This window comes from Symphalangus syndactylus, chromosome 2 (genome assembly GCF_028878055.3).
Source record: "Symphalangus syndactylus isolate Jambi chromosome 2, NHGRI_mSymSyn1-v2.1_pri, whole genome shotgun sequence".
NCBI classification, from domain to species: domain Eukaryota; kingdom Metazoa; phylum Chordata; class Mammalia; order Primates; family Hylobatidae; genus Symphalangus; species Symphalangus syndactylus.
The window spans coordinates 73,982,940-74,001,175 of NC_072424.2; the positions used below are offsets into that span (position 1 = coordinate 73,982,940).

Genomic DNA, 18,236 nt, shown 5'->3' on the forward strand with positions numbered 1-18,236 from the left:
AGCTGCAATCTTTGATTCCAATAACGTAGTTCTGAGAGTGATCTAGAATGCAGTGTCCAAAATCTTTGGACTCATAGTTACGCTTTGCTACTCAGAGAGTCTCATATGCTTTAAGAAAAACTACATAGCAGAAGACTGCTTTTTCTAATGTTCACATATATTTAGGTAATTAAATGAAGGATAATTTCTCCCCTTTTTTGGAAGGAAACATCTAATGTTTCTATCCTAGTTTCTATCAAAATTTCAAAATACCTTAATGAGTCTGAAATTTATAGGCCATATTATTTTCATATGAGAAACAACATGAATTTCAAACGATCCGTGAGAATTTTATCAAGAAACACTTTTTGCAAATATATTTTTGCATTCATAGCCATAAAGAGGCATGAATGCCAAAGAGAAAAAACTTGAAGACACTTTTTTCTTAAAAAAAAAAAGCCTTCACTCATCTTTTTAGCCACAATCTGCTAAAATTCATGAGACCAAAGTTGTTCCTCATGAAATATAGCCCTTTTTTGAGAATTTGTTTATGTTTATTTTTATAATACCAATATCATCTTAATACAAAGAAAAACTTTTTTAAAACCCTTATGCTACATAAGTGAGAATGTTGTTCCAACGCAAATAGAACATTTGATTATTACATCTTGGTAGATATTGGACATACTAACAAATTATTAAAAGTAAACAAACTATAAGAAAATATATAAATAAAAACAAAACACTGTGAGTTTTGAATTTATAAAATTTGGCTGAGTGTACTTGTTTTTTAAAAATGTATCAAATCAATAGATGCCATTTTTTTACCAGATGATTATACTAATTTGCAAACTGTGAAGGTAAATTTATAACGAGAAAACCAAAAACATAACGTTTTTAAAAACAGTTTAGTTTTCTACTGAATTCCATCTGAACCTCAAAGTTATGGTACAGTCTCAATCTGCGAGTAAATAAGTGATTATACCAACTGGGAGATGTTCACAAATCTGATGTGGTTACAAAATACTAAAAATTTTAGTTATGGCTTTAGCAATGACAGTCTAGGTTGTGCCACTTTTCTACAAGCAAATAAAAGTAGAACAGTTAAGGATAGCATGGAAAATAAATGTTACCTGGTTTGAAGATACGCTGGTACTTTTAGAAGAGTTTTTGGGAAGCTTCCTTTTGAAGCTGTTTCTTGGCTTTGAGGAAAGTTCTGTTTCTTTCAATGGTTTGATAACACTGAAAAGGAAAACGCAGTTGATTACTACCTGTGTATCTCATATTTATGATTTTAAATATATCCCAAATACATTTATGATTATCTCTTCATTCCCACCCCTACCTCCCCTTCTGTCTTTCTCTGTTTCATAGGAAAAATTATGACATCAACATCCAAAGGAATTCTTCGCCCATTTTTAATTGTCTGCATTATCCTGGGCTGTTTCATGGCATGTCTTCTCATTTACATCAAACCTACCAACAGCTGGATCTTCAGTCCAATGGAATCAGCCAGCTCTGTGCTGAAAATGAAAAACTTCTTCTCCACCAAAACTGATTATTTTAATGAAACTACTATTCTGGTGTGGGTGTGGCCATTTGGGCAGACCTTTGACCTTACATCCTGCCAAGCAATGTTCAACATCCAAGGATGCCACCTCACAACGGACCGTTCGCTGTACAACAAATCCCATGCAGTTCTGATCCATCACCGAGACATCAGTTGGGATCTGACAAATTTACCTCAGCAAGCTAGGCCACCCTTCCAGAAATGGATTTGGATGAATTTGGAATCACCAACTCACACTCCCCAAAAGAGTGGCATTGAGCACTTGTTTAACCTGACTCTGACTTACCGCCGTGACTCAGATATCCAAGTGCCTTATGGCTTCTTGACGGTGAGCACAAATCCCTTCGTGTTTGAAGTGCCAAGCAAAGAGAAGTTGGTGTGCTGGGTTGTGAGTAACTGGAACCCTGAGCATGCCAGGGTCAAGTATTACAATGAGCTAAGCAAAAGCATTGAAATCCATACCTATGGGCAAGCATTTGGAGAATATGTCAATGATAAAAATTTGATTCCTACCATATCTACTTGTAAATTTTATCTTTCCTTTGAAAATTCAATCCACAAGGATTACATCACAGAAAAGCTCTACAATGCTTTTCTGGCTGGCTCTGTACCTGTTGTTCTGGGACCATCTAGGGAAAACTATGAGAATTATATTCCAGCAGATTCATTCATTCATGTGGAAGATTATAACTCTCCCAGTGAGCTAGCGAAGTATCTGAAGGAAGTCGACAGAAACAATAAGTTATACCTTAGTTACTTTAACTGGAGGAAGGATTTCACTGTAAATCTTCCACGATTTTGGGAGTCACATGCATGCTTGGCTTGCGATCATGTGAAAAGGCATCAAGAATATAAGTCTGTTGGTAATTTAGAGAAATGGTTTTGGAATTAAAATTTTTCATCACTTGCACACTTGATAAATATTTTGTTGAGATATCATCCAAGTATTGAGGATAAGAAGAGATGCAACATACTACTTTTGTGTCACGATTTATTTTTATCACCCTCTCTAGGGTAACATGTATATTCTGGTGGAGATTTTTAAAAGCTCAGCATGAGCAATCATTCCATTCAGTTTTAAATTATCCTGTATATACCTAATTATGTGCACTGGAGAGTAATTTATTCTTCATTATCATTTGTAAACATTGTTTTTTCACATTTTTGTAGTTGTCCATAATGTAAGCTTGTGGTTTGATTATTGTTTCTACACTGATCAGCTGTTTAATCTATTTGGGAAATGAAGATGCACATCTTAAAGTATGAAAAATTTTCACTAAGTATTACAATGTCTAGTTCCAACTTTGCATACTATAACAAAGGAAGAACATGTTGCGATTGAATTCTAACCTCTTTGACTCCGAAGTTGAACGAAGTGTATAACTGTCTCTATTTGATCTATTTTTTTTACCTGTTTATCACATTCGTGAAGGTGAAATTATTCATGGAGTGAATAAGAAAGGTATGAAGCAGAACTGTTCTATTCAGGAAGCTATTAGACTTCTCATTTATTTTCATTAAGCTGATTTGCAGCTACTTATTCTCATGGTCTTAAATTAAATTATTCAAGTATTTTTAAATATCCAATTTGTTGTGATTTTCAGCACCTGGGAAGTAATCCCAATAAAACTTTAGAAAATCTAAGACAGTTCTCTTTCTGCTATTGATAACACTCATTGTCATAATAAAACAAATAATTTCCTCAAATTACAAAGAAAAATGATACCCATAAATATATTTATAAATGGTGTCATTTATGAACGTTTAATTACTTATCAATTTAATATTTTTTTCTGAAGCCCTAATATTTAAAACAGTCTTATTTTACCATACGGATATAAGATTTGGCTCATAATGATGAGCCCTATCATTTAATTTGAGTTCTATCATTTAAGAGAGCCTAAATAAAATTATCATCAAGGTATTAAAGATGTTAAATACAATAAAGTGGGAATATATAGAAAACACACAGTGTTAGCACAGAGTAAGATCTCAATGCACATTTGTTGGATGAATAAATAAATGCAATTGAATTCACAGAAAAATGATTGTTTCAAGGAAGTGATAGTTGTACTTTAGAAGTACTAATTGGAGATGACTTTTATATCCCATTTTGGTAATTATTCATACATAGCACATAAGACCATGATGTTCAGGCCTTTATAGAACCAAAATAAACCTACCATTACATGAAAATTTTGAAGAGTATATTCCTGAACTTGCAGCTGCCTATAGCATTCTCCTCCATAAGGCTAGAGAAGAGGAGAGCTGGATATAAGCAGAGACCATAGGTGAAAAAAGATGGGCCATTAAGGATTCTTCAAGGAAGGCATTCCTCAAAATAATCTTTAGTGCCTTTATTCCATTCAGGCCAATAATCCATCCAAAAATTAGAATGTTCTGAGGACATCCATTTGGGTCTATTTATGACTTATTCCTATTACAAACTGACATCAGCAAAATTCAAAAAGAATTCAGTAAAAATGGCATAGATCCAGCTATCCAGACTATCTTGTGAGAGAATAAGCTCACCCCAGCACCAGAAAGATTTGAGCAGAGGAGTATTCCTGTAATGAATAGAGGATTGTTTGATTCTCAGGTGTTTTTCTTAAGTCAAGATTGAATGCAGTGTCAGACACTGCCTTAACACCCACAGAGATAAGATGAACAAGGTACTATCACTGCCTAAAATGAGCTTACAATTAAGTGGACAGACATATAAAAGCTTCCTTTCAATTCAGCCTGAGACTGTTTATATGCATGTGCTACTCTGAATGAAGTTTGTATGGGTCAATGCTGATTTAATGGGGAAAAAAAGTAGCAAATTTCCCCAATTGCTTAGCTGTTTGACATATTTCTGAGCTGCAAACTTTGTCAACTCTTTTGACCCAACATATTATTCTCTCTGTATTATCTCTTCTAACCACAATGCATTAAGAAATAATATTTTTATGTGGATGTCCTCCTCAATAAGTAAAGATCTCCATCCATATTTAATTAATTGGTAAGACAGTCAAATTCATACATTTACATTTACTTTGTCAAATTTTTTGGCCTATAAAAAGCATAGAGATCTAAAAAGGATACACTGCTAACAAGTTTAGAAAGCACCTGCTTTTTTTTATTATTATTATTTTTGTGATGGAGTCTCACTCTGTTGCCCAGGCCGGGGTGCAGTGGCGCAGTCTAGTCTCACTACAACCTCGGCCTCCCAGGTTCAAGCGATTCTCCTGTATCAGCCTCCCAAGTAGCTAGGATTACAGGCGTGTAACACCATGCCTGGATAGTTTTTGTGTTTTTAGTAGAGATGGGTTTCACCGTGTTGGCCAGGCTGGTCTTGAACTCCTGACCTCAAGTGATCCACCTGCCTCAGCCTCCCAAAGTGCTGGGATTACAGGTATGAGCCACTGTGTCTGGCCCACCTGCTTTTTTTGAAGGCAGAAAAACATTCAATATTAAAAGCATTCAATATTATTTCAACCTGCCTTAGCTCTAGTGAATGCTCATGATTTGAAAGAACTGAAAGACCTAAAGGCAGTGTCTCTATTGTTGACTACAAATGTAGGCTCTTTGTTGGACTATGACTATAATCACACACTGATAATACGACGCAAGTAGAGGCAGTACTCCTGAGTGTCTAGCAGGTGCTTTGAAACCCCATTACTAAGTCCCAGAAGACTGTTTCCTAAATTTGAAGTGGAAGAATTTAATGACTCAATGGAAACTTTTAGCTCTGGGTCCATTGATGTGTGAGTTTTAGGGCTAGAAGGAATTATAATTTTGTTGTTTATAATTGCTATAATATAGAAATTATAATTGCTTTTCTTTCTATTTATGAGTGAACTAGATCCAGAGATATTTATTCAAGACACACATTCACACACACATACACACACGCACACACACACCACAGCCAGTGACGATAGTTAAGAATTGGATTTAAGGATCCTATCTCTCTTAATCCCACTTTTTTTTCAATCGCATTCCTACCTTATCATAGAATTATGTCTCAATTTTTACAAATGTGAATGTCTTATTGGTATTTTTAGGGCCTATAGAATGGTATACCTCAAGTAGAAGAACTTCGTCTTTTGAAGGTATACAATAAATAAAACATCAAACTTGCTGCATTCATTCTGGTTTAAATATTTTAGGAGTTGAGTTCAGCAGAAAGAAATGGACTATCACTACATTTAAGTGAAATACAACCCTCAAGAAAGAGTATGGTTCACAGCCACTCCTTTAATAAATCCTGTAGATTGCAATTCTTTGTAAGAAACTCATGAAAAAGATATACTGATTCAACAAAATTGGTTTGCTGTTGATTATACAAACCAATAATTATGCCTGGAATTAAATTGTGGACACAAAAAAGGGAACAGACCATTTAAAATGTTTTATTTCAAAATATCAAAAAGCTACTACCTTCAATACTCTAAATATTTAAATATTAATTATTGTAGACATCAATAAGAATAAATAAATGTTAATCATTATAGACCTTACTAATAAGAATATATACTGAATTGTCCACATCCAGAGTATTACACCCTGAACAAGAAAGACATGAGAGCCTGACAGTCATATATATTATGACAGCCATATATCTGACAATATGAAGTAGAAACTGAAAAAAAAATCATCTTAGTGGGAAACAAATACATGCTTAAAATTTTTATATTTACTGTAAAACTCCTGATAATCTTATATTGTGCAGAAATGTTTTTTATTCTGAGGGGCTTAGAAAGCTCAGAGCATTTGATGTGTAAAGCAACAGAATATTTAGGAATTATTTGCGGAGGCTTTAAATTCTTGCCTCCAATTGGAGGTTAAATATTAAAAGAATAGGAAACTATGCCTCTGATGTTTTTTTGTCAGCCTATTTTTAAACTAGATTCCATGAGTCTTAAGGTAATCACCTAGAATTTTTTTTTTGCGTGAATTAAAGTTACCACAAATTTCAGGTCCTTATCTTATGACTGTGTTTGATCATATCGTTGAGTTCCCTTGAACTCTGATCTCATTTTGGGAAACTTCTTAACCATTACAATCGAGCTGTTAAATATAACAAACATCAGAATCTAAAGGATAAGCACAGTGCCTAATGTACAGGAGGGTCATATCAAATACTTGTTGAATAAATAAATGAATGTGATAAGGGGTCCTGTAAAATATTTTTTAAGAGTAGTGACAGTGTTTTTTGGTACCAATTGGAGATGATATTTTATATTTATTTTATTAGTCAGTTTGTCGCCTGGATGCAAAAGGAAGGCATTTTAACTCCTTTCTATCTTACCACATTGTAAAGCATCAAAAGAAGTAACATCGCAAGGAAGATTAGAAAGGATTTGGATCACGTTAACATTCTATGCAAATATTAGTAACATATCAACTGTTTCTAATAGGAAAGAAAATTAGTATTTAAGGAGAGTATAAAGTGCAAGCACTGTGAAGGGCAGATATCTATTACCAAACCACATGGAGAGAAATATAGTCTCTCTCCTAACTTCATTCCATTGTATTGCAATCAGTCAATTAAGATGATTTTTTTTTCTGGATGTCTCAACTAGAGATTTTGTAGCATTTTGCAAATGGGTATGCTTCACTACTATCCAAAGTGTTCTTCCCTTTAGTAATTCATATTGAATGTATCCATATTCATATGCATTTTATAAAACAGTTAACAGAATCTAAATAAGATATAGCCTGCTAAATCTGGAATACGAGTGCTACCCTAGGTTATTAGTTCAACAAACTAATTTTGAGAAAGCCACTTAACCTCTCTGGACCTTGTTTGTAAGCTTTCTTCTAGCACTATTACTCTTATTTAAGATCGAAATTGATATATTCATGAAATTCCTAAAGGAATTTCAATGTCCATCTCAAAGTAATTTTTTAGAATATTCCATACAGATTGCCTTCTCATTTCTCTGTGTAGATATTTAAAGTAGGAAATTGATTATTTAAACTAACATATGGAAAGAACCTAATCCAGAGCTTGGAATATAGAAAGTGCTCAGTTAACTGACATTCCTCCTGTATTTCCTCCCTCCCCTTAATTGTCTATGACTTTTGAACTCACTACTCACTGACACCTTAATCGCCTGCAGAAAAATCAATAATATTTTGGGCATTATTTTGAAATATTTTAGAGTTTTCTGTACTATTCAAACTCTTATTACAAAAATCTAAAGATATTTATTGATGCAAAAAATTTAGGGAGTCACTGGAAATACCTAAGGCAATCCCAAGCTAACAATAAAATAGCATAATTTTAAGTAAGCTGGATTGAGTTCATTTAGAACATTTAGTTATTTTTTAACTCATAGTTAACATATGTCCATGCATTTGATTTACTTTAAAAATATTTTATTTAAAAATAACCTCTCCAACACCAGTTGCCTTCTGTCAGTTTTACTCAAAGCACGCTTCCTAGGTCACCTGACCTAGAATCACCAGAAGTGTTAACAATACCGATTTCTGGGCTTTGAGCCATGAAATTAGAATTTCTTCAAATAATCCATGCCCCGCCGCCACCCAAAAAAAGAGCATGCTTTTAATACATTTCCAAAATTATTCTGTTTCTGCTATAATTGGTGAACCATCCTGTCCTAAACTAGCAGTTCTCAAACATGCATATGCCTTTGAAACTTCCTAGATCATCTGCATAAAAATCATTTGAAATATTGTTAATAATACACAGCTTCTGAGTCTCTGGGTGTGAGATGGGACCAGGAATCTTATTTTAAAAATCTCCCCAGATGGTTCTGGTGTCCTGCTAGCTTTGAGGTTTGCATCCCACCTGTTTAGATGGGAAGTATTCTATTAAATATGAGGTATTACCTTTCTTTAGTTCACCTGGAATCTTCTTAAATACGTTGGTAAAGTGTTCTACTTCAAAATCCAAGACATTTTGTATGCCCAATTATTTCACACAAGAGCATGGAACTCTCCAGTCTTGTGATTTGGGGAAGGTTATTTATAGTCTCCAGACACTTTTTCCAGTTGCGAGTTGCTTAGGCAGTTCACGAACCTGAATGCACATTAGAACCATCTGGAGAGGCTTTAAAATTGCAGATGTCCAAACCCCACCTCCAGAGAGCTGATCTATTTAGTTTGAGGAAGAGCCCAGAAGTCTAACGGGTGTAAAGGCTCCACAGGTAATACTAATGTGGGCATACCTCAGGAAATCACCAGTTCCTGTCTTGGAGGAACTATTAGGAAAATAAAAGATTATATATCTTGAAAAAAAAATCTCTAATTTGCTTTCTAGGTTCTAACTGCATGTTTATATTTTGCAACAGGAAAGACTGGTCTAGACAATTACTAGGATACATGCTTCTGTGATCTGTTTTTCTATTGTATGTGTTTAAGAGACCACATTCTTGGGTTCCAAAGTCTCCTTGCCTGATAGAAAGGTAATTTGCAATTGAGATATGGCAAAGAATTGTAGCATCCAAATTTTCGACAACTACAGATTTAGAATTGAATCCAAGGTCTGCCATTCACTAGCTATGTGCAAGTTACTCAACTTGTCTTATCCTCAGATTTTGCAGCTGTAAGGCAGAGGTAGCATATTTCTGAGAAATTATATTCAGGTGACTAGATATGTGTTCAAGTGTTATCTTTTATTCTTATAAAAGATCATTGTGAGGAATCCAGGGCTATTTTCACAATTTTAATTCTAAAACTCTGAAGATGTTAAACAGGCAGCTTGTAGGAATCTGAAATTTTATACAAGCCGAAGGAACAACATTCAGCAAAACGGGAACAAATAAATACAGCATGGAAGCATATATTCATGTTTCCCATAATTACTAAGTTATGGAAGGGGTGTGAGGAGCTGGCAGTGGTGGTGAATAGGCATTGTTTGCATTACTAAATATATATACCATTTCTTAAAATAATTGGAACTCAAGCAGGCCTAATTTTCTCTCCCTGTTATGAGCAATCAGTAAATTAGTAGTCAATTTAACTTATTATCAGTTGGTACAGCTCATGTCATAGAATAGGATAGCAAGAAGATTCTCAGAGATCATTTTCTGGTAAAGAAAAAGGCCTAGGAATATTTAACAGTTTGACTTAATCCATCACTTCAGCTGGTCCACTAGTTTTGACACAGGACTAGTCAATGATTTGTTAGGAAGTCTCCATCTACTTTTAAACTAATTTTTAAAAAAGCTAAAAGTTACTTTGAAAATGTTAGGGTATAACTTCAATAAACAGGAATATTTGTCTAGTGGTTCAGAAATAAAATAATTGTTAGCCAGACTGTGATTAAGGCTACCATAATTGCATAATAAATAGCTTTGACGTGAATAATCTCAATTGTTCAAGTGTACAATTTTAAAGCTGTACTGTGTTAGAACAAAAAAGTAGGCTCAAGGAAAATTTCTACTTTTCTATATGAAAAAGAGAATGATATTCAAAATAGTATTTTTAAGTAGTTTCTAATTGTGTTCCTTTAAAGAGCATTAGAAATGTCTGTTATGTCAGTAACATTAGAAAACTTCAAAAACTGATTTATTTTTCTGAGTTCTCTGGAAACCAAACAATTTTGAATTAGTTGTGTCAGTAAAGTAAGTTATAGCTTGCTGGAATTTTATTGTGGAAAACAAATATAGGTTTTATCTGGAAAATTTTAAGTACCATTTCTACAGAAAGTTATGCTAACATGCTAACTTTCTACACATGGCTGCATTCCATTTTGATTAATGAGGGTTCAGGAAATAGAAAGGCAGGCTCTGCAGAAGCAGTATCCAAAGACTAAATTAACAACCCAGGACTACTACTCATTATGTGAGAAATATGGGCCAGAGGTACAATATCATATCTCCAGTCTCAGATTGGCCTTCTTAGCCACCTTCAGTTCCTCAAATGAGATAATCCCGAAGATGCCATCCTTGTCCAAGGTGAGATTGCCAGAGGATATGAGCTCATCTAGGGTGGAATACATGTCTCCAGGGACTGTAATGAGATCAGGCTTTTCACTGACTGGTTTTCTGCCTCAAGAGTCCTTAAGCAAATGAAGACCATCTGATTGTCTATGTAAAACTGGAAGTAGTCTACTTTTTGATAAAAGATAATCTATCTTGAATATTTCATATATGATTTTAAAATAATTAATCAAAAAAAGACTATCATATTTGAGAACAAGATTTTACTTAGAAGGGAAAAAAAGAACTTTCAGCTTGTAGATGCTCTACATTCAAATCAGTGAAAGCTCTTGCTCTGGAAGTCTAACAGGCTCTCTGTCATTGGAAATGGAGATGAGGAAAGAAATTATGGAAATAATGATGCCTTTTTATCCTTAAATAAAAATGCAAATCTTTAGAGCTGTCATCATTATGGTAGCTTTCAAAACAATATATATTCATTTGCTTAAAAGAAAGGTTGGGTTTGGTAGGAATCAGGGTTAAAGGAGTAATTGTGACAATATAAAAATGGCATTGTTATAGAATCCCTACAAGGCAAATAATGCATGAGATGAAGGTAGGAAGTAATGTATGCTTGCAGAAATGCAACTGGTCAAAATTACTTGAATGAAATTGTTGAGATTAAACATCTTCATTATAATAATATGTCTTATTCTGATTCCAAGACAATATGAATGTAGAGAAGAGATTTTTAAATGGAAAAAGTAAAGAGCTAACAAGTCTGTACCTAGATTCAAGTTCACAAAGCGGCAAAAAGGAGAAAAGTGTCAACAAGAAACAAGAAGAGGGGTAGTAAACTAAGGATCAAAGCCCAAGTTCCAGTTTCCACAATCTACTGTATAATTCACTAACATTTCTGGGCCATAGATTTTTAATCTGTAAAAGGAGTGTGGTGGACTGTACATTAGAAGTACCTGAGAAGCTCTTAATAAATCTTGATGAATTGGTTAGAAATTCTAATTTAATTACCCTGGCACAGTGCACAAACTGCCATATATTCGTGCAGATTTTTTCTTCTTTTCTTACTGCTCCTTTCCACGTGGCCATGTCACTATAAGGGGTGGGGAAGAAGTTAACGTGTGATTGCTTCAGGAGCTCTGATTAAAAGGTCACTGAAGCAAAACACTGCAGTGAAGTTCTGAAAATGAAGAGTTAGGACTTTACATGATTTCTCTTGCCTCATTCCCTCAAGAATGCACATATAGACACACATATGCCAATATCTTTTTTATGTAGTTCAAGTATAACTTTGAATAAAATGACTTACATTCAAGGAAGATCAAAACTATTATTCTGAAACAAATGTGACAATTCTAGCCAATATGTGAATTGTAAGGGTCAGTAATCCATAAACTATTTGGATGGTAATTGTATGTTTTATTAATGTGATGTAATTTTGCACTATTGTATTGTCATATTTAATCAAACTCTTAAAAATACCCTGAAACATAATGCCAAATGTACAGTTTATAGGTTCATGTTATTTCTGATAAGAATTTAATTGCATTGTGCTAATAGTTGTTTATTGCTATTAACTTTCTGTGTATGTATTATTGCGATGCAGACCCAATAGGGTTATTTTAAGCACACTAATTAGTCATCTGGATTTTTATAGATAAAATCACACATTGATCAGAAATCATTTTTCTACTTATTTTTTTGTAGAGTATTTTTCCACACTTGAAAAAAACATGATTATTTTATATCAAACATCAACTTTTCTTTAAATCTTATTTTAGTAGCTAATGCATGTTTGAAATAAGATGTGTTAGAAATTATATGACTATATTAAGGTTGTGTTTATATTAGGTGAAAAATTGCATGCAATTGGTGAATCATGCAGCTTTGGGGACATTTACACTGCCACTCACACACAGGCTCTGTCTCAATCCGTATGCATGATTCACGTCCTTTCAAAAGTCCCTTTTCAACATTTGGTAAAGTGAAAATATTATTCATAGTGCTAATGAGCGAATAAACAATGCTGCGTTTCTTTTTTCTAACTGTGCAGCATATTGTGGTAAATTTTCTCCCAAAACTTTATTTTTGGAGTTATTGTTGGCAATAAATACAACAAATTATTTGTTGGCAAGTGATACAATTTACTGTATAGCAACTTAATAGTATAAAGCATGAAGATGTGAAAATATCATCTTAACCAGTTTCATTCTATGAACATAATATCCTGGCAGCTTTTTCTATAACTGAGAACAGTATATCTTTTTATACACTGCCAAAATCAGTACTACTGCCAGTCACCTGAGGTCAGGTCTGCACAACACTAAATTCGGCAATAACATAGAACATCTAGGCAGTCTTGACAGTCAACCAGTGTAATCACTAGGGGAAGAAAAAGTAGGCCTAACCTTTTACTTATTAACTTTAGTAATAAAAATTGTATAAAAATATGAATGTTGGCTGCAGAGGAGCCTTTACACGCAGATAATTTGCAGCAGTCTTTGAAAATAACAAAAATTATTCCACTTAATGAAGGGTTTGTTTTGTTTAGCTTTTCTCTTTTATTCAGAAAACATACCTGTGCTTTTGAAAGGGCTTAATTTCAAACAGGTAATATGTGTGGATCAATCATCTCTCCTCCCATGAAATTAATCATTCATGGTAATATATTAAGGCTAGAACGTAGCTCTTAGTGACTTAAAACATGACAGTAAGCATTTACACTGTTGGAAGGCAATTTCATTGCTATGTTATTAAAATGATGGGAATCCTATTTATACATTTATTTATTTATTTATTTACAGAAGATTGGTTCCTTCCAGTTCAATTTAACAGCTTCAATGAAGTTAGTATAATGATAAGAAAAATTGACTCTAGCTATTACTCCAAGTGAAAATCATGCAGCTGAGTCCTGCTGCATCCTGGGAGCAAAGCATTAATTCAAACGAGGAGTAGTCAGTCCTAACACTGTAGAGGCCGACTTTACCAAACAAGATATTGTATGTGTGTGACATTCAGCTAACATTGATCTAGGCACTTAGTTTGCTACCACATTGTTCCCTTCATCGATTGAAACTGTAAATAACATAACACTTCAAGGCAGCTAAGCAAATATTTTAATAAGCCATGAAAGGCAAGATGCCAGAGAAAATCTGTATATTCAGCTATTTGGAGAACTCGTGTTTTCCACAAATTAAACTGGAGATGTCATTTGAAATTTTCTTCCCTTAAACATGCTGTCACAACATGGATTCCTTCTCATGGATGTCTTTCTAGGCTTATAAATATACGGTGTGATTGCTATAATTTTGTGAAATTTTGTTCAGCAATTAATAGTGATTTCAGCAATATGTGCTAAGATTCCAAGGCAGAAATAAATGTATAAAGGATTTGAGCCTGTATGTGTAAAAAGAAACTCTCTCTTCAGTCATATTTCCTAAATTCAGTGTAAGTACCTCGCAGATTTAGCACTGGAGTTATTCCTTGAATGTGTAAATAATGATGTTCTATTCTGACCTAATGAATTCCTGTAATGTGAATATTTAAAATAAAAGAATTCAATTTAAATGTATACTAGCTAGTGCTGGTTATTTATAATTCTTACATACAAAATTATTCACTTGAGAAGATTCATTTTTACTTAGATGCAAATCTACATTCTATATATATTGAATTAAAATTTTAAAACTACATAAATATATTTTCCAGATTATACACTCATTACAAATATTGTATCAAAAGGGACAGTCAGTGTTCATATATAAAATGTTCCACATTACTTTGTTTCCTTACCCTTGCATTGCTTTAATGGATTCAGGGCTGCAATTAGGCCTGTTAATGATTTGGGCTTGTATGCACGGGGAATAGGAGAATCTATTCAACCTTCTCTATTCTGCCTTGATCTTAGCTTTGGAAATATCTCACCTTGCATTCTGAATTATCTGCTATTCTATATACTCTTTTGGTTGTTTATATTCAGGCCTATAGAATCAACAATTACCAATATGCTAAGATCCCAAGTGTTTATATCCAATTTCCTACTGTCATCTAACTTCCTGCAGATCCATTGACAGGGATAGCCCACTGTAAGGGAATGGAAACACCTAATTCCCTCTAAACTTTAATTCACTTAAGGGCACTATTATAAGTTCCGTTGCCTAAGTCAAAAACTTAGAATTATCCTTAATTCTTCTTTTTCTTTTTCCCCACATTGAATTGACTATGAAATTTCTCTTAAATATGTCACTTTTCTTCTGATCCACCGCATGGCTTCATTTAGTCAATAGAGTCTTCAATATTTCTTACATGGAGCAAAGCAATAACTTCTTAAAGTCTCAAAATCTACACTCAACACTGCCACCACTGGAAAAAAAAAAAACAAAAACAAACAAACAAACGAAAAAAATACACACAGAGGAAAGGTGATACAGAGATAACTCAGCTTAGAGTGTTGATTAACCAGTAGTTTTTCCCCAAAGTCACATAGTTATTAGGATTTTTCATTGGTTCCTCATAGTTCTTAGGATGAATTCTTTATCTGGGAGCAGATCATATACTGTCCTTTAACATTTGACTTCTATTAAATTTTCTAAGCTCTTTTTTGCTCCCTTGTATTACCCTATAATGTTTCCTCATCTGTGATACCTCTCACACCACCCAGAGCTCAGACAGCTTTTCTGCCCAGTAAATTCTCAGCATCCTTAAGATTATAGTCAAGGGTCATATTCATTATGATGCAAAATACATTACAGATGTAAAAGATATTTCAGATGTGTTCAAAGGCCAAGAGGCAAGTAAGGTTATTAGCAATATCCTGGAAGAAATGAGTTGTGAGACAGTCCTTGAAAGAATAATTTAGTTAAACAAGCAGAACATGTGGATAGACCTTCCAATGAAACATGAACAAGGTCTTGGGAACAGCATGCATTGAATAAATAAGGCTCATTTTAGTTGTACGTTCATGAAGAAGAATAGTGTTAGATAAGGCATTAGTGATTTAAAAATGAAAAGGTCAGAATATAGGGAGCTTGACACTCAAACTGATAAATGTAAACTAGGTTGGTTGATTTGAATTGAGTTAGTTTGATTTGATTCATACTGCTGCATGATTTAAAGTCACTGAATAATTATGGGCAGATGTATGGGTGTGTGCAAATCCACAAAATGTATCCTTTTAAAACTCTAAATCATTAAAAAATGTAAACTAGCATCATAACATCTTATCCACCCTCATGGCCAGTTCCAAGGTGTTTCAGTGGACAATGTCTCCCTCTGGCTGAGAGAAACCATGTGATATCATGGCTCTAAGTGTTTGGGTTCTGAGGCTGGACTGCTCACATTCTACAGCTCTTCCACTTCCAGTGGTATGGCCTTGGGGAAATTATTTCACCCCTCTTCACCTTAATTTTCTTGTATGAAAAGAAGGAATAATGACACTTTCTCCTAAATTGTGAAGATTAAATGAGTTAATGCACATACATTATTTAGAACATTATCTGACACCGCAAGCACTCAATATTCAGCTATTATTTTAAAAGGAACACAAACATTTTTACAATACATCTTTTCTTCGGTTCCCCCAGTCACTATTAAATCATTGTCTTTTAACATATTTTTGTTGTTGTTAAAAACATAGATCTTCAGGCCTAGCATGGTGGCATGTACCTGTGGTACTAAGTACTCGGAAGGCTTGGGCAGGAGGATCGCTTGAGTCCAGGAGTTTGAGGTTGCACTAAGCTGTGATTATTGTGCCACTGCACTCCAGTCTTAATGACAGAGTGAGACCCAGTCACTCTGTCACTTTGTTTGTCAAAACAAAACAAAACATAGATCTTCAAGTTACTGCTCTATTCTGTCTATTCTAGATAGAAGATGATTTTCTTTTTTTTTTTTTTTTTTTTTTGAGATGGAGTCTCGCTCTTTTGCCCAGGCTGGAGTGTAGTGGCAGGATCTCGGCTCACTACAAGCTCCGCCTCCCGGATTCACGCCATTCTCCTGCCTCAGCCTCCCGAGTAGCTGGGACTACAGGTGCCTGCCAAGACGCCCAGCTAATTTTTTGTATTTTTAGTAGAAACGGGGTTTCACTGTGTTAGCCAGGATGGTCTCGATCTCCTAACCTCGTGATCCACCCACCTCACCTCCCAAAGTGCTGGGATTACAGGCGTGAGCCACTGCGCCTGGCCAGAAGGTGGTTTTCATCGCAGAGAAGAGTCCTAGAACATGACTGGATGCTTCCTACAAACAGGAGGAATATAAATTTTTGATAGCCTACGCTCAGTAGTTAGGTACTCTGAAAAAAAAAATTCCACACAGAACAGATTCTGATTTGGGAATTACATCTGAAGTAAGCTGGCAATAGTGATAACTCAGAATTCTCATATTGTAAGCAGTCCAACAACCTTTTTTGAGCATAGAACTGGCTTGAGAGAAACTGAAACTCCTTTCCAGATGGATGATGGAGTTTTGCCCTCCTTGTCTTTTGTTTTCAATCTATCTTATAATGTAAAAAGGATTTTTAAAAAATTGGAATATCTTTATCAACAGATAGGTTGCCATAATTAAGGAGGAAAATATGCCCAATTACCAAAAACCAGCAAGGACACAAATAGCTAGAATATACAATCTGGTAAAAGAGACCAAATAGATTATTCTTTAAGGTTCAGTGTCCATTTGGGATTGCCAGATTCTGTCAAAATGTTAAATATTATGCCCAAAAGCTAGAGGCAGACCTAAAACTCAGGATTTTAATTATTCAGAGCCAAATTATGTCAAGCCAAAATTCTAATTTTAGAGTATATGAGTTTAGAATTACAAGAAAATATTTGTATGGCCATTTGGCCATTTATTAAATCTGTCAACACATGGTATTTAGTTTAGTAAATGACCATGTTTGCAAATGATCACTCAGACTGAACACTGCATCGAATGGTGTCCCTTAAGTCTATGTCCCACATTATGCTAGTGCCAATGTTTTCGATCTTACTTATTTCTCCTTGCCTTCAACCTAATCATCTCCAGGCTCAAATGCCTTTACTACATGGCCTAGTTGAGCGTAGTGAAACAGGACAAACTAGAAGTTGTGACCTAGAATTAGTTTTGCCAAGTGAAGCAGGGCAGGTACTAGAAAGGTACACCCAAGCTGTAGGTGCTCAAAGGAAGTTTATTCTAGAAAGTTAAGTATTAATGTGATTTCACAAGTTAGGGAAACAGGCAACAAATGACATTCCAGGGACAGACAAGTGATTAGAATAAGGTAGAAACGAGAAACAAATGCATATATTATATATATATGTGAAATGCAGTAGCAAAAAAGGGTAGCAGAACATGGCGTAGAAGGTAGGAGCAGATGTCAGGAAGAAGAGAAGGAGGGGAGAGGGAGTGGCTGGGATCCCATTCATCTGAGAGAAGGCTCACCAAGTACAGATGTGGATGCTACAGACATACACATTTTATATTCTGTGCTAAGTACACTTTAGGATGTCTATTTCTAAAAGATCACCTCAGTCCGGGTGCGGTGGCTCACCCCTATAGTCCCAGCACTTTGGGAGGCTGAGGCGGGTGTATCATTTGAGGTCAGGAGTTCAAGACCAGCCTGGCCAACATGGTGAGACCCCATCTCTACTAAAAATAGAAAAATTAGCTGGGCGTGGTGGCAGGTGCCTGTAATCCCAGCTACTTGGGAAGCTGAGGTAGGAGAATCCTTTGAACCCAGGAGCTGGAGCTTGCAGTGAGCCGAGATTGTGCCACTGCACTCCATCTTGGGCAACAGAGTGAGACTCTGTCTCAAAATACGT

The 18,236-nt window shown here is 34.8% G+C and overlaps 1 protein-coding gene across 3 annotated transcripts in view; it reads left to right on the forward strand.

Moving 5' to 3' along the window:
- Window positions 1-10,246, forward strand: part of FUT9 (fucosyltransferase 9) — a 203,887-nt gene extending 193,641 nt beyond the window's left edge. For all 3 annotated transcript variants that reach the window (XM_063619575.1, XM_055259169.2, XM_063619576.1), the window contains one exon: window positions 1,354-10,246. In XM_063619575.1, the coding sequence (XP_063475645.1) occupies window positions 1,362-2,441 (1,080 nt within the window). In that variant the 5' untranslated portion in view covers window positions 1,354-1,361 and the 3' untranslated portion in view covers window positions 2,442-10,246. The remainder of the gene's footprint in view (window positions 1-1,353) is intronic.
- The last annotated feature ends 7,990 nt before the right edge of the window (window positions 10,247-18,236 follow it).